The sequence below is a fragment of the Theropithecus gelada genome, chromosome 8 (genome assembly GCF_003255815.1).
Source record: "Theropithecus gelada isolate Dixy chromosome 8, Tgel_1.0, whole genome shotgun sequence".
NCBI lineage: Eukaryota > Metazoa > Chordata > Mammalia > Primates > Cercopithecidae > Theropithecus > Theropithecus gelada.
The window spans coordinates 49,871,362-49,889,015 of record NC_037676.1 but is presented as its reverse complement, the minus strand read 5'-3'; the positions used below and the strand labels follow the sequence as shown (position 1 = coordinate 49,889,015).

At 43.4% G+C, this 17,654-nt stretch overlaps 1 protein-coding gene across 4 annotated transcripts in view; it reads left to right on the top strand.

The window, feature by feature from the left end:
- Positions 1 to 17,654, top strand: part of PRKDC (protein kinase, DNA-activated, catalytic subunit) — a 191,833-nt gene that overhangs the window by 149,212 nt on the left and 24,967 nt on the right. For all 4 annotated transcript variants that reach the window (XM_025395192.1, XM_025395191.1, XM_025395189.1 and 1 more), the window contains exons 69-74: positions 2,927 to 3,116; positions 7,063 to 7,237; positions 9,569 to 9,762; positions 10,562 to 10,742; positions 11,842 to 12,002; positions 14,715 to 14,926. In XM_025395192.1, coding sequence (XP_025250977.1) covers positions 2,927 to 3,116; positions 7,063 to 7,237; positions 9,569 to 9,762; positions 10,562 to 10,742; positions 11,842 to 12,002; positions 14,715 to 14,926 — 1,113 coding nt within the window. The remainder of the gene's footprint in view (positions 1 to 2,926; positions 3,117 to 7,062; positions 7,238 to 9,568; positions 9,763 to 10,561; positions 10,743 to 11,841; positions 12,003 to 14,714; positions 14,927 to 17,654) is intronic.

Genomic DNA, 17,654 nt, shown 5'->3' with positions numbered 1-17,654 from the left:
AAAAAAAAAAAAAAAAAAAAAAAAGAAATATTGTGGCTCTAGGATCTTCTCAATTCTCTCCTTATTAACTTATTCTCTAATGGCTTCCCACTGTATTTAGAATAAAATACAAACTCCTCTGAGGTCCAAGAAAGCCCTGTATGGAGTGGCCTCACCTACCTCTCCAACCTGTCAGTCACATTGAGCTTCTTTTTGTGTTTGGCTGGTAACAAATAGAACCTGGTAACCCAACCCAACCCCTCCCCTCCCCTCTCCTCCCCTCTCTTCTTCTTTCCTCTCCTTTTTTCCTTTCCTTTTCTTTTCTTTCTTTCCATGCACAGGGTCTTGCTCTGCCACCCAGGCTGGAGTGCAGTGGTGCAATCATAGCTCACTGCAGCCTCAAACTCCTGAGCTCAGGCGATCCTCCTGAGTAGCTGGAAACACAGGCTCATGCCACCATGCCCAGCTAATTTTTACTTTTTTTTGTAGAGGTGAAGTATCACTATGTTGCCCAGGGTGTTCTCAAACTCCCTGGCCATAGTGTTTCTAAGAAATTGGAAATCAGTTCCTGGAAGAATAACAGAAATTTACTTGATTGTTGATCAGGGATGAGCTTTATATATTAGGGCCCTTTGTCAGTGTTACTAATATTAATGGAAATAAAATTACTTGGACAGAGTCATACATGTAAATTATGATTCAAATAAAAATAATTTTGAAGTTGGGTATGGAGGCACACACCTATTGTTTCAGCTTCTTGGGAGGCTGAGGCAGGAGGATTGCTTGAACCCAGGAATTCAAGGCTGTAGTGTGCTATGATTACATCTGTGAATAACTACTGCACTACAGCCTGGGCAACATAGTGAGTCCTGTTTCTAAAATAATAATTTAATAGCAACCTAGACTTACCTTTTAAATTTTCATGGTTGGGCATGGTGGCTCATACCTGTAATCCCAGCCTTTAGGAGGATTCCTTGAACCCAGGAGTTTGAGACCAGCCTGGCAACATAGCAAGCCCCCGTTTCTACAAAAAAATGTAAAACTTAGTTTGATGTGGTAGCATGCACCTATAACCAACCCCAGCTATTTGGGAGGCTGAGGGAAGAGGACTGCGTGAGCTTAGGAGGTCGAGGCTGCAGTGAGCTGTGGTTGCACCACTATGCTCCAACGTGGGCAACAGAGCAAGACCCTGTCTCAAAAAAATAAATAAATAAAAAGAAAAGAAAATTTTCAGTGATTATAAACTGTTTACTGTTATATATTTATCACCTTAAGTTGGGACATATAAGGAGCAAAATGGCTCAACACAGGGTATGTTACCATTCATCAAAAGATAAAATTTAGGCCAGACATGATAGCTCACTCCTGTAATCCCAACACTTTGGGAGGCCAAGGCAGGGAAATTGCTTGAACTCAGGAGTTCAGAACCAGCCTGGGCAACACGATGAAACCACGATTCTACAAAAAAAAACAAAAAAAAAACAAAAAAAAAGAATTAGCTGGGCATGGTGGCCTGCGCCAATAGCCCCAGCTACTCAGAAGGCTGAGGTAGGAGGTTGGCTTGAGCCCGGGAGGTGGAGCTTTCAGTGAGTTGAGATCTTAGCACTGCACACCAGCCTGGGTGACAGAGCCATACTCTGTCTTCAAAGAAAAGAAAAGAAAATGGTGAGGTTGAACATTTTATTCTGTGCAACTGGAAGCATTAAGTGATGTATGAAAAGTACTGTTAAAATATCATTGGTGGCCGGGCATGGTGGCTCACTCCTGTAACCCCAGCACTTTGAGAGGCATATCATTGGTGGCCGGGCATGGTGGCTCACTCCTGTAATCCCAGCACTTTGAGAGGCATATCATTGGTGGCCGGGCATGGTGGCTCACTCCTGTAATCCCAGCACTTTGAGAGGCTGAGGCGGGCAGATCATGAGGTCAGGAGTTCAAGACCAGCCTGGCCAAGATGGTGAAACCCCATCTCTACCAAAAATACCAAAATTAGCTGGGCGTGGTGGCACGCGCCTGTAATCCCAGCTACTCAGGAAGCTGAGGCAGGAGAATCACTTGAACCCAGGAGGCAGAGGTTGCAGTGAGCTGAGATCGTGCCACTGCACTCCAGCTTGGGTGACAGAGGGAGACTCTGTCTCAAAAAAAAAAAATTATATATATATCTCATTGGTGATCTTTAAGGAGTTGGTTTATGAAAATGGAGAGTAAGTCAATACCTAGAGTGTATATTTATGGTTTTAAATGTGAACAAAGGCTGGGCATGGTGCCTCACACCTGTATCCCAGCACTTTGGGAGGCCAAAGCAGGTGGATCACCTGAAGGTCAGGAGTTGGAGAGCAGCCTGGCCAACATGGTGAAACCCCCTCTCTACTAAAAATACAAAAATTATCTGGGTGTGGTGGTGCACGCCTATAATCCCAGCTGCTCAGTAGGCTGAGGCAGGAAAATCGCTTGAACCCGGGAGGTGGAGGTTGCAGTAAGTCGAGATCGTGCCACTGCACTCCAGCCTGGGCAACAGAATGAGACTCCATCTCAGGGAGAAAAAAAAAAAAAAAAAAAACCAGGTAGGCCGAGCACGGTGGCTCACGCCTGTAATCCCAGCACTTTGGGAGGCTGAGGCGGCCGGATCATGAGATCAGGAGATTGAGACCATCCTGGCTAACATGGTGAAACCCTGTCTCTACTAAAAATTAGACGGATGTGGTGGCGGGCATCTGTAGTCCCAGCTACTCAGGAGGCTGAGGCAGAAGAATGATGTGAACCTGGGAGGCGGAGCATGCGGTGAGCCTAGATCGCGCCACTGCACTCCAGCCTGGGCGACAGAGTGAAACTCATCTCAAAAAAGAAATAAACAAACATTTACTAAGGTGTAGAATTTCTGCCTGTTACTGCTACCCAGCAGCTTCCTATTCCTGAGTCTGACATTGTCTCATTTTTCTTTGTGTAGATGTTTCTTTCTCAGCAAAATAGAGGAGAAGCTTACCCCTCTTCCAGAAGATAATAGTATGAATGTGGATGAAGATGGAGACCCCAGTGACAGGATGGACGTGCAAGAGCAGGAAGAAGATATCAGCTCCCTGATCAGGAGCTGCAAGTTTTCCATGAAAATGAAGATGGTAGACAGTGCCCGGAAGCAGGTGGGTACTCATGTCTGTCTTTCCTGCTGTGTCACAGGATTTTGCTAAATTAGCTTTTCTCTAATTTTAGCTTTTCTTTATAGTCTGAACCTTAAAATAATTGAGTAGGTGTTATTTTTTTTCTCTCTTTATAAGTAAACTGGGCTGGGTGCAGTGGCTCACACCTGTAATCTCAGCACTTCGAGAGGCCAAGGCAGGCGGATCACTTGAGCCCAGGAGTTAGAGACCAGCTTGGGCGACAGAGTGAGAACCTGTCTCAAAAAAAAAGGAAACTTCGGCCAGGCACGGTGGCTCAAGCCTGTAATCCCAGCACTTTGGGAGGCCGAGACGGGTGGATCACGAGGTCAGGAGATCGAGACCATCCTGGCTAACACGGTGAAACCCCGTCTCTACTAAAAAATACAAAAAAAACTAGCCGGGCGAGGTGGCGGGCGCCTGTAGTCCCAGCTACTCGGGAGGCTGAGGCCGGAGAATGGCGTGAACCCGGGAGGCGGAGCTTGCAGTGAGCTGAGATCCGGCCACTGCACTCCAGCCTGGGCAACAGAGCGAGACTCCATCTCAAAAAAAAAAAAAAAAAGGAAACTTCAAGGAGCACTTATTCAAAAGTCTCCAGAAAGCCTCTAGAGTTTATTATATTCCTGTTAGTCATTTCAAAATGAATCCTTACCAGTTAGTTACAAATTATTTTTAGGTTTACTTTGTAGGAATTATCATTTAATACTAGGACCCTTTCTTGATATTAAGTATATACATTGCTTAAAAATTGCATGTAATCTCTTTAAATGTATATAATTTTTAAACATACTACGGAAGCTTGCTATGTTAATGACCCTATATCAATTGCTATTGCAAGGCAAAGGATGATATTCTAGTAGAAATATTTCTTTTTTTCTAGGTTTAAATGCTCATTTATAGATTTTTCTTTGGATGAGTGTAATATCAAGTAAGAATTTTTATGTTGCAAATAACAGAAAATCCAATTAGAGGCAGGCAGAGCAGGAACTGGGTGAGAGAAGAGCAGGGTGTGGCCAGAAGGGGTGATCTGAACTAAAGGATTTAGTGGTGAGGGAGTTGGGGTCATGGGGAGAGGACCCCAGTGTAGTTAGGAAACTGGCACGATGAGGGGAAAGACATGTTCCCTGCCATTATTACTATCTAGTGAGAGTGGGGGCTGCACACATGATGACAACAGCACTGGTGGGCAAAGAAGAGAGATGTCAGCAAAGCCTGGAGGGCGCAGGGAAGAGAAGAGCTTCCACCTTGGACAGGGAGGTGTCTGGGGAAGGGGGATGTGATTTAGGGTAGGCTTTATGGGTATGGAAAGATTTGCGCATGGAGAGGAGAAAGGTATTCCAGGAGTCAGGAGTCACGCACACAGAAACATGAAAGTGAGAAACAGAATGCAGAGTCTTATGCTAGGTTTACAGAGGGTGAGAGACTGCATCCTTGCAGGGTTCAGGAGGCCATTGAAGGTTCCATGCATGCTGGCCTGTTGTAAGCTGTGTGGGAGATTGACAGCTCTGGGGAAAGCAAAGACAGAGAAAGACCAGGAAGCTCCACATTAGGGGAGTGGGGTGGGAGTGAGCAGGGCAAGAGAGGTGCTCTGTAAGGAGATCCGCGGTAACAGGAGTGATGAGAGGGTCTGGCTGGGAACAACTTGGATTTCTCTTCTGGGTGATTGAAAGGGCAGTAATTAGGAAAACCAAAGTCTGATGAAAATGTCTTTTGAAGCTTGAGAGAGAATTAGAGGTGTAGATTTAAGAAGACATTATATAAGCAACTAAAAAATAGGTCAATTGTATTCAGAATTAAAACTATTGTGCCTACCTGAGAAGCTGAAGAATGTATAAAGACAACTCATGTAATGGGAGAAACTATTTGCAGATCACATATCTGATAAGGGTCTAGTATCCAGAATACATAAAGAATGCTTCACAACTGAACAGTAAAGAATCAACCTAATTAAGAAATGGGCATGAAGTGTTTGAATACACATTTCTCCAAAGAAGATAGGCAAATGGCCAACCAGCTCATTCAGAGATGCTCAGTGTCACTAGGCTTGAGGGAAATGCAAATCAAATCCACAATGAGAGACCGCTTCACACCCACTGTGATGGCTGGAAGCACACACACAGATGACAAACCTTGGAGAAGATGTGGGAAACTGGAAACCTTCTGAACTGCTGGTGGGAATGTAAAATGGTGCATCTGCTGTGGAAAACAGTCTGGCATTTCCTCAAAAAGTTAAACATAGAGGCTGGTCCAAGTGCAGTGGTTTTTACAACTAATGGATCACAACCATTTACCAGATTTCTTTGTTGATTCTGCACTTCTGATGCTTCACTTGACTATACTTTAAAAAAAAAAATGTCAAGGCCGGGTGCTCACGCTTGTAATCCCAGCACTTTGGGGAGGCCGAGACAGGTGGATCACCTGAGGTCAGGGGTTCAAGACCAGCCTGACCGACATGGTGAAACCCTGTCTCTACTAAAAATACAAAAATTAGCCGGACTTGGTGGCACATGTCTGTAATCCCAGCTACTCAGAAGGCTGAGGCAGGAGAATCACTTGAACCTGGGAGATGGAGGTTGCAGAGAGCGAAGATTGTGCCACTGTGCTCCAGCCTGGATGACAAGAACAAAACTTTGCCTCAAACAAACAAACAAAAACAGTTGAACCTAGAGTTACCTTATGACACAGCAATTAGACTCCCAGACCCATGAGAAACAAAAGCTTAAGTTCACATGGAAATTAATACACAAATGTTGACAGGGGCATTATTCAAAATAGCTGGAAGGTGGCAGCAACCCAAATAAGATGTGGCATGTCCAGCCAGGTGCAGTGGCTCAGGCCTGTAATACCAGCACTTTGAAAGGCCGAGGTGGGCGGATCACTTGAAGTCAGAAGTCCGAGACCAGTCTGGCCAACATGGAGAAACTCTGTCTCTACTAAAAATGTAAAAATTAGCCGGGCGTGGTGGCACACGCCTGTAATCCCAGGTACTTGGGAGACCGAGGCAGGAAAATTGTTTGAACCCAGGAGGCACAGGTTGCAGTGAGCTGAGATCACGCCATTGCACTCCAGCCTGGGCAATGAGTGAAACTCCATCTCAAAAAAAAAAAAAAAAGTGGCATGTCCGTGCAATGGAGTATTACTCAGCCGTACTCAGCCGTAAAGAGGAAAGAAGAGCTGACAGGTGCTACGACATGCATGAACCTGGAAGACATCATGCTAAGTAAAAGATGCCATCACCACTTGTTTTCTGATACCATTGTTACAAAATGTCTGGTGTAGGCAAATCCATAGAGACAGGAAGGGAATTTACTGTTGCCAGTGGCTGGGTCGTGACTCGGAATAGACAGTGAGTTTCTTTTTGGGGTAATGAAAATGTTCTGGAATTAGGGGTGGTGGTTGCACAACTTTGTAAATATACTCAAAAATACTGAATTGTACCCACCCTGCCCCCACCTTTTTTTGTTTGTTTGTCTTTTTGAGACAGTCTTGCTCTGTTTCCCGGGATGGAGTACACAGCAACTCACTGCAGCCTCAACCTCCCAGGTTCAAGTGATCCTACTACCTTAGTGTCCAGAGTAACTGGGACTACAGGCACGTGCCATGGTGCTGGCTAATTTTAAAAATTTTTTTAGAGGCAGGGTCTCACTATGTTGCCTAGTCTGGTTTCAGACTCCTAGACTCAGGTAATCCTCCCTCCTCGGCCTTCCAAAGTGCTGGGATTACAGGCCTGAGCCACTAAACCTGGCCTGAATTGTACTCTTTAAATATGAATTATACCCCAGTGATACATTTAGAGACATAATTGAAGCTAAAGAAATAGATTTGTTACTCTCTGGTGGATTGTGTCGTGCAAAGGGGGAAGCAGGCCAGTTTGAAACTTCTGTCACTTGTGTATCATCATACCACCTTCTCTCTTTTTCTATTAATACAGAACAATTTCTCACTTGCCATGAAACTACTGAAGGAGCTGCATAAAGAGTCAAAAACCAGAGACGATTGGCTGGTGAGCTGGGTGCAGAGCTACTGCCGCTTGAGCCACTGCCGGAGCCGATCCCAGGGCTGCTCTGAGCAGGTGCTCACTGTGCTGAAAACAGTCTCTTTGTTGGGTAAGTTGACCGCTTTTATCCACATACATCTTAGAGGGCTATGTTATATTGTCTTGTGTATCTTCTTATTCTTTGTGCTGCATCATCTGACGTTTGGGAGGTAAATCTTTGCAGTAATTTTAGCGAATATAGCAAAGTGAGCCAGAGAATGATAGTTTAATTATTTTGAAAACTTTGTTTGCATATAAGATATAAACAAACATGAAAAGCCATTTCAGCCTGGGTGCAGTGGCTCACACCTGTAATCCCAGCAGTTTGGGTGGCCAAGGTGGGTGGATTACAAGGTCAGGAGATCGAGAACATCCTGGCCAACATGGTGAAACCCCATCTCTACTAAAAAAAAAAAAAATTAGGCCGGGCACAGTGGCTCACACCTGTAATCCCAGCACTTTGGGAGGCCGAGGCGGGTGGATCACGAGGTCAGGAGATCAAGACCATCCTGGCTAACAAAGTGAAACCCTGTGTCTACTGAAAATACAAAAAAATTACGCCAGGTTTGGTGGTGGGCGCCTGTAGTCCCAGCTACTCGGGAGGCTGAGGCAGGAGAATGGCGTGAACCTGGGAGATGGAGCTTGCAGTGAGCTGAGATCGCTCCACTACACTCCAGCCTGGGCGATAGAGCAGGACTCCATCTCAAAAAAAAACAAAAACAAAAACTAACTGGGCGTAGTGGCAGGCGCATGTCTGTAGTCCCAGCTGCTCTGGAGCCTGAGGCAGGAGAATTGCTTGAACCTGGCAGGTGGAGGTTGCAGCGAGCCCAAATCACGCCACTGCACTCCAGCCTGGTTGACAAGAGCAAAACTCCGTCTCAAAAAAAAAAAAAAAAAAAAAAAAAGCCGTTTCCTCCTGAAATAGTGTAGTCTTTAAGACTACATTAAAGGAGGAAAGCTTTCTCGGGCAGGTTTGGGTCTTGTCCCCTGCCTGCTCTGTTGCCCTGTGTCTGAGGATGTGTGCTAGTATTCTGATCAGGCATGATCCAGCTAGGTTCCCAGACCAGCTCTGAAGTATCAGCCTCAATAAAGGTGTCTAGGGGAGAAGCACTCTTTTACACTGATCCCAGGAGGAGAAGATCATTCTAGTTGGACGTTGTGGCATGCACCCTTAGTCCCAGCTACTGGGGAGCCTGAGGCGGGAGGATAGCTTGAGATCAGGAGTTCGAGGCTGCACTGAGCCATGATTGTGCCTGTGTGAGTAGCCACTGTATTCTGACCTGGGCAACATAGTGAGACCCTGTGTCTAAAAAAAGAAGAAGAAAATTATCCTGATGATTGCTAAATAATTATATGGGTTTTTTTGAGGGGAGGAGGAGTTTGCTGATGTTAATATTAGTGTCCATATACCCATATAATAATAATTACACAGTTAGAGTATGGTTGTAGTTCATAACAGCCTTGCATGATAAGCAGGGCCAGTAGTTGTGATCCTGTATGTGAGATAACTCTGGCAGAGAACTGTCAGACCATAGGCAAGGAGGGCATGTGGTTTGATCAGGCCTCCTAGTTTCAACACTGTTATCGCATCTCTGGACACTGCAGACTTAACCAGCGCTGATCCAGCTGCTTGCCCAGAACCACACAGTCACAGCAGAACTAGAACTTTAAATGCAGCAGTGCCTGTTGCTTCATTTGCTATGGGCCACAGTGCCAATTTAAAGACCTACTCTGGATTATTAATTTATGTACAAACACAGTACTCATTTCCTATTCTTTATAACAGAATTAGGTGCTTTGAAAAATTGCAGAATGATGGTGCTTGAATAAAAAGTTAATTCATGAAAGTTTCAATTGCTTAGCCTCTGTGGACTTTGATACAGTTACTTCTAACAAAGAACATTTTTCATTAATATGTGAGTTCAAGAAATTCCCTAGCCAGTATTTGAAGTCAGTTTCTTATACTTTCAATATTTATTTTTATTAATTTATTGATAGAAAACTTTAGGCCAAGCACGGTGGCTCACACTTGTAATCTCAGCATTTTCGGAGGCCAAGGTGGGAGGATTGCTTGAACATAGGAGTTCGAGACGAGCCTGGGCAACATGGCGAAACTCCATCTCTACCAAAAATGCAAAAAATAGCCGGGCATGGTGTTACAAGCCTATAGTCCCAGCTAATTGGGAGGTTGAGGTGGGATGATCGCTTGAGCCCGGGAGGCAGAGGTTGCAGTGAGCCAAGATCGTGTCATTGCACTCCAGCCTGGGTAACAGAGGGAGACCCTGTTCCAAAAACAAAAGAAAACTTTTGTAGACAACGAATTTCTTCTTTTTAATTACACACACACACACACATACACACAGTGTTTGTTTTTGTTTTGTTTGTTTTTTTAATCCAACAGATGAGAACAACGTGTCAAGCTACTTAAGCAAAAATATTCTGGCTTCCCGTGACCAGAACATTCTCTTGGGTACAACTTACAGGATCATAGCTAATGCTCTCAGCAGTGAGCCAGCCTGCCTTGCTGAAATCGAGGAGGACAAGGCTAGAAGAATCTTAGAGCTTTCTGGATCCAGTTCAGAGGATTCAGAGAAGGTAATACTGGAAGAATGTTTTATACTAGTGTGCTGTGTATGTCTTCAATGTGCAGTGTTCAGGCTACAGAAAAGTAATAGGGTATTGCTTTGTGTTTTTAAAATATATTTGACAGTTATGCACAGCCAATTTTCTTATGTGGAAAATTGACATTCTTTGTGCTTCCTATTTATTTGAATGATACAAATTTTTTAATATTAAAAGTCATGAATTTTAATTTTTTTTTGGATTAAAAGAACTGTGGACAGTTCTTTTATGACTTTTGTTTATTAAATTTCCCCACCCATCACCATTCAGACGTCCCACCAGCTTACGGAACAAATCAGCCTTTTCTGCTTTTTTATTTAGTGCCTGCTTTGCTTAGCTTCTTGCCGATTATTTTTTCAATAGTTACCAGCTTCCTTCTCATTCACTGTGTTCTGCCTCACCTCAGTTGTGGGGCCTTGTCTTTTCCCTCCATGATGCTACCAGCATCTGTGCAGGACACTGAGGGCAGGAGCCAACTTCCGTCTCCCTCTCCGCCACGCACTCCACTGACCAGACCTAGCTCTGTGTTGCTTGTGCACCTGGCCCGCGCTGGGCTTGCATTTTTGTTTGGCCAGTTGTTATGTGCTGAGGATCTTACTGGAATTGCTTGCTCCTTCACAGCCAGTGTGGACTCTTGTTTTTCCAGTTCCATAGCTTCAGTGTTATTTTGGAACTGTTGATCCATTTATGTGTCATGAGTCACAAATGGAAAGCAGAATTCTTTGAGAAAGCTTCAGTCATGCTCATGGGTTGAGGTCTCTGTGAATTCCAGGTGATCGCGGGTCTGTACCAGAGAGCATTCCAGCACCTCTCTGAGGCTGTGCAGGCAGCTGAGGAGGAGGCCCAGCCTCCCTCCTGGAGCTGTAGGCCTGCAGCTGGGGTGATTGATGCTTACATGACGCTGGCAGATTTCTGTGACCAACAGCTGCGCAAGGAAGAAGAGAATGCATCAGGTGAATTGCAAAATTAAAAAGCTAGTGTTCCATTATGTCAGCATAAAGTCTTATGAATTTTGTACATACTTTTGGTCTCCTATTTGTTTTCAAATTACAAATATTTTGAAAATCCTATTGTCTTTTTAAGAGACAATGGCAGCCAGGTGCAGTGGATCGTTTGAGACCAGCCTGGCCAACGTGGTGAAACCCCAACTCTACTAAGAATACAAAAAAATTAGCTGGGTGTGGTGGCCCATGCCTGTAGTCCCAGCTGCTCAGGAGGCTGGGGCAGGAGAATCGCTTGAACCCAGGAGGCAGAGGTTGCAGTGAGCTGATATTGCACCACTGCACACCAGCCTGGGTGACAGAGTGAGACTCCGTCTCAAAAAAAAAAAAAAAAAAAAGAGAGATAGACAGTGAATGGCCTGTCTAAGCAACATGACCTACATTTAAATGGAGTTAAGTGGTCCTCTCTTTCCATGTGTTTAATTTATACTTTGATATTTTGCTTGCAGCTTCAATATTACTGGCTCATGTGGCCTGCTTCATGCTCCTGGAATAAATTCAGTAACCACCAACTGCCCCTTGTGTTCCCAGCCCAGGATTCAAACTGTGCTTCATGCAGGATGGGCACTCTAATGGAAGGATTTGGCTTCAGGATAGATACAAAACTGTACCTGGTGTTTGTTGGTGTACAGTGGTAGTTAAGAAAAGAACAATGGCTGGGTGCGGTGGCTCACGCCTGTAATCCCAGCACTTTGGGAGGCCGAGGTGGGCGGATCACAAGGTCAGGAGATCGAGACCATCCTGGCTAACATGGTGAAACCCCCATCTCACTAAAAATACAAAAAAATTAGCCGGGCATGGTGGCAGCTACGCCGGAGGCTGAGGCAGAAGAATGGCTTGAACCCAGAAGGTGGAGCTTGCAGTGAGCAAAGATCACACCACTGCACTCCAGCCTGGGCAAGAGAGCGAGATTCCGTCTCAACAACAACAAAAAAAGAACAATGACACTAAAAAATACAAGGCAAAAAGGGAGCATGTTAGCATTTAAGGTCATAGTTTATGGATAAGTAGATATATTGACCTTTGTTTTCTTCTTTGGTGTCATTGATAGTTACTGATTCTGCAGAACTGCAGGCGTATCCAGCACTTGTGGTGGAGAAAATGTTGAAAGCTTTAAAATTAAATTCCAATGAAGCCAGATTGAAGTTTCCTAGATTACTTCAGATTATAGAACGGTATCCAGAGGAGACTTTGAGTCTCATGACAAAAGAGGTTGGTGTCTTTATTCGACTTGGCGGTAAGGAACTTTACAGAACGTAAAGATACACTTATTTATATCCAAACGCGTTAATGTGTGCAGTTCGTGTATTATAGCTTTTCCCAGCCAGGTGTGAATTCTGCTACATTCTGAGGACATAGGTAATTTAAAGCTGCAAAAATGAGTTTTCGCATTTACCCATTTTCCTCCGTGGGTGTTGATAAGAACACTGTGTTTGAACAAGGACCCAGAGAGTTGGAGGCGGGGTGACTGTGCCCAGTGCTCACCTGTCATTTAGCCCAGAGGGAGTGAGCAAGTTCAGCTTGCATCCCACCTCCCAGGAGCACAGCACCTTCCAGCAGCACGGTGTCCAGAGGGGTCTGAGACCTGTGAGCAGGAGTGAGGGGTCAGTGTGTGGACATGGGAGGAACCCGCACCCCTCCACGTGACCTGCCCCTTGGCCCCACCAAGGGCTGCACTGCCAGTTGCACTCCTGTCCTTTGGGCTCTGTCTGTGTGCAGGAAGGCTCCACTGACTTCATTTGCAAAGCATAGGGCCTCTGAAAGGCTTCGTAGTTGACTTTTATAGACATGTAACTGGAAGACAGGGCCAAGCTTTGAGTTGAAAATGTAATAGTTCAAAAAGGGTTACTTGGTTCGATCTCTATTAGCTTTGCATGGTGAGTTTTTAAATAATGTTGATCTCTGGACAACGGGGACCCAGTTTGACTTTTAGGGCCCTAACCACTCCCTTTACCTTTTTCTACATTCTGAATAGTAGACTTTCTCAGTAGGTATTAAACAGGTTAAGGTAAATTCAGAAATGCAACATGTATGTGTTTTTCTTCAAGGTAAGTGAGCAAATAATTAAATAACTTCATTATGGTTTTGTTTTTTTCCAATATAATGTAATATTTATACATGATAAAAACAGCATTTGAATTTGTGAGGACATAAAGTATTCACTCCGCGTTGTCAAAACACCCAGTAGACACGTGCAGTGGAGCCGGTAGCCTCTCTGTGAGCTTACGTGAGGTGTGTGAACTGATCCGTCCTCACACGCCATGCTGTCCTCAGTGCACACTTGCACTCAGGAAACTTGTCCATACTCAAGCCTCACGGCAGCATTCCAAACACATCAGATTTTATCTTCAGAATGACACCTTAAAAGTATCAGAGGAAAATGTGAACACATTTTTTTAAATGGTCTTGGAACGAAGAAACAAAAACCAGAATCCATGAAGCAAAATAGTTTGACTTCTATACAGAAAAAAAAAAGAAGTACTTCTGTACAGAAAAAGAAAATACCGTATACAAAGTTAAAAAAATAAAAAGCCAGGCGCAGTGGCTCACGCCTGTAATCTCATCACTTTGGGAGGCCGAGGCGGGCAGATCACGAGGTCAGCAGTTCAAGACCAGCCTGGCCAACACGGTGAAACCCTACTAAAAAAAAAAAAAAAAAAAATTAGTTGGGCCTGGTGGCGGGTGCCTGTAAACCCAGCTACTTGGGAGGCTGAGACAGGAGAATCACTTGAACCCGGGAGGTGGAGGTTGCAGTGAGCCAAGATCACGCCACTGCACTCTAGCTTGGACGACAGAGCAAGACTCTGTCTTAAAAAAAAGCAACCAACTAAAAAAAAAAACAAATCCGTTTGCAACACATACAAGAAACAGAAAGCTGACATTGGCAATCTACAAAATAAATGGTCACAACAGACCAGTAGAAAATGGTGAGAGGAAATGCATGCGTGATTAAAGGACGTAAGGCAAATAAACATGGAACATTCAGCCTCACTAATAATGAAACATGAAAATTTAAATTAGATGTTTTTCACTTCTCAGATTGACAGTGATTTAATTTTTTTTTTTTTTTTGAGGCGGAGTCTCGCTCTCATCCAGGCTGGAGTGCAGTGGCACAATCTCAACTCGACAGTGATTTTAAAAGTTGATTATGTCCGGTGTTGGTAAAGACTTTGGAAAGTAGTCAATCTAATACTTTTAGAAATGAAAATTTGAAAAATTCTTTACCATGGCCAGGTGCGGTGGCTCATGCCTGTAATCCCAGCACTTTGGGAGGCCGAGGTAGGAAGATCATGAGGTCAACAGATTGAGACCATCCAGGCCAATATGGTGAAACCCCATCTCTACTAAAAATACAAAAATTAGCTGGGCATGGTGGCATGCGCCTGTAGTCCCAGCTACTCAGGAGGCTGAGGCAGGAGAATTGCTTGAACCCGGGAGGCAGAGGTTGCAGTGAGACAAGATCATGCTACTGCACTCCAGCCTGGCGACAGACCGAGACTCCCTCTCAAAAAACAAAACAAAACAAAACAAACAAAAAACTAAAGTTTTGTGTACAGAGATGTCTACTGCAACATTACCTGTGATAAAAAATTGAAATATTCATTATAGAGCAGTAAACAACATGGAATACTACACAGCTGCCAAGAGGAATGAAGTAGAAGATTTTTCTATACGTCTGCCTAAGAACAACCAGCACTAGCTGTCTCGTGTGATTCCATTCTTGCAACAGAAGACTGTTCTGCACAGAAAGTGACTGGGAGAGTCCAGTGATTGCCACAGCAGAAGAGAGCTGAGGGATGGAAGACTTGTTTTGTACTTGTGTTTTTATACTTCTCAGTTTTCTTTTTTTTGGACATATGTTACTTTTATAACAGGTGATGTGAGATGTTTTCCTCAGCATTAAGTTTCAGCTCTCTATTTTAGATCTCTTCCGTTCCCTGCTGGCAGTTCATCGGCTGGATCAGCCACATAGTAGCCTTACTGGACAAAGACCAAGCCATTGCTGTTCAGCACATCGTGGAAGAAATCACTGATAACTACCCGCAGGCTATTGTTTATCCCTTCATCATAAGCAGCGAAAGCTATTCCTTCAAGGATACTTCTACTGGTCATAAGAATAAAGAGTTTGTGGCAAGGTAGGTAATATTACAGAAAGAATACGTTGATCAGATACTACAGGTTATAAAAATGTGGTTAAAGCACACATGTGGACACCTACGGTTGTTTCCAAATTAATTAGTTGTCATTGAAGACTAATCTTAGCTGTTGCTTTGTTGATTATATCTATTCTGGGTATGTTACTTGTTACAGGGTGTATCTCCTTTGTAAAATACTTTCATCTTACATTCCTAACAAAACATTCTGCTCATATGGTCATGGTTGCTTGGGATAGACTAGTTGAGATGATTTTTGAAATCAGCTCCTGAAATTGTCCTGTAGTTTAAAATACACAGAAAGACTCCTCCTTTTAATTAGGACTCAGTAGATGGCCTCAAGTGTCATCCTGTCCACTTTTTTTTTAATTATTATACTTTAAGTTTTAGGGTATATGTGGATAATGTGCAGGTTTGTTACATATGTATACTTGTGCCATGTTGGTGTGCTGCACCCATCAACTCGTCAGCACCCATCAACTCGTCATTTACATCAGGTATAACTCCCAACGCAATCCCTTCCCCCCGCCTCCCCATAATAGGCCCTGGTGTGTGATGTTCCCCTTCCGGAGTCCAAGTGATCTCATTGTTCAGTTCCCACCTATGAGTGAGAGCATGCGGTGTTTGGTTTTCTGTTCTTGAGATAGTCTGCTGAGAATGATGGTTTCCAGCTGCATCCATGTCCCTACAAAGGACACAAACTCATCCTTTTTCATGGCTGCATAGTATTCCATAGTGTATATGTGCCACATTTTCTTAATCTAGTCCGTCACTGATGGGCATTTGGGTTGATTCCAAGTCTTTGCTATTGTGAATAGTGCCGCAATAAACATACGTGTGCATGTGTCTTTATAGCAGCATGGTTTATAATCCTTTGTGTATATACCCAGTAATGGGATGGCTGGATCATATGGTACTTCTAGTTCTAGATCCTTGAGGAGTCGCCATACTGTTTTCCATAATGGTTGAACTAGTTTACAATCCCACCAACAGTGTAAAAGTGTTCCTATTTCTCCACATCCTCTCCAGCACCTGTTGTTTCCTGACTTTTTAATGATTGCCATTCTAACTGGTGTGAGGTGGTATCTCATTGTGGTTTTGATTTGCATTTCTCTGATAGCCAGTGATGATGAGCATTTTTTCATGTGTCTGTAGGCTGTATGCATGTCTTCTTTTGAGAAATGTCTGTTCATATCCTTTGCCCACTTTTTGATGGGGTTGTTTGTTTTTTTTCTTGTAAATTTGTTTGAGTTCTTTGTAAGTTCTGGATATTAGCCCTTTGTCAGATGAGTAGGTTGCAAAAATTTTCTCCCATTCTGTAGGTTGCCTGTTCACTCTGATGGTAGTTTCTTTTGCTGTGCAGAAGCTCTTTAATTTAATTAGATCCCATTTGTTAATTATGGCTTTTGTTGCCATTGCTTTTGGTGTTTTAGACATGAAGTCCTTGCCCATGCCTATGTGCTGAATGGTATTACCTAGGTTTTCTTCTAGGGTTTTTATGGTGTTAGGTCTAACATTTAAGTCTCTAATCCATCTTGAATTAATTTTTGTATAAGGAGTAAGGAAAGGATCCAGTTTCAGCTTTCTACTTATGGCTAGCCAATTTTCCCAGCACCATTTATTAAATAGGGAATCCTTTCCCCATTTCTTGTTTTTCTCAGGTTTATCAAAGATAAGATGGCTGTAGCTGTGCGATATTATTTCTGAGGACTCTGTTCTGTTCCATTGGTCTATATCTCTTTTTGTACCAGTACCATGCTGTTTTGGTTACTATAGCCTTGTAGTATAGTCTGAAGTCAGGTAGCGTGATGTCTACTGCTTTGTTCTTTTGGCTTAGGATTGTCTTGGCAAGTTCCATATGAACTTTAAAGCAGTTTTTTCCAATTCTGTGAAGAAAGTCATTGGTAGCTTAATACGGATGGCATTGAATCTATAAATTACCTTGGGCAGTATGGCCATTTTCACAATATTGATTCTTCCTATCCATGAGCATGGTATGTTCTTCCATTTGTTTGTATCCTCTTTTATTTCACTGAGCATGGTTTCTAGTTCTCCTTGAAGAGGTCCTTTACATCCCTTGTAAGGTGGATTCCTAGGTATTTTATTCTCTTTGAAGCAAATGTGAATGGAAGTTCATTCATGATTTGGCTCTGTGTTTGTCTGTTACTGGTGTATAAGAATGCTTGTGATTTTTGCACATTAATTTTGTGTCCTGAGACTTTGCTGAAGTTGCTTATCAGCTTAAGGAGATTTTGGGCTGAGACGATGGGGTTTTCTAAATATACAATCATGTCATCTGCAAAGAGGGACAATTTGACTTCTTCTTTTCCTAACTGAATACCCTTGATTTCTTTCTCTTGCCTGATTGCCCTAGCCAGAACTGCCAACACTGTTGAATAGGAGTGGTGAGAGAGGGCATTCCTGTCTTGTGCCAGTTTTCAAAGGGAATGCTTCCAGTTTTTGCCCATTCAGTATGATATTGGCTGTGGGTTTGTCATAAATAGCTCTTATTATTTTGAGATACGTTCCATCAATACCGAATTTATTGAGCGTTTTTAGCATGAAGGGCTGTTGAATTTTGTTGAAGGCCTTTTCTGCATCTATTGAGATAATCATGTGGTTTTTGTCTTTGGTTGCGTTTATATGCTGGATTACGTTTATTGTTTTGCATATGTTGAACCAGCCTTGTATCCCAGGGATGAAGCCCACT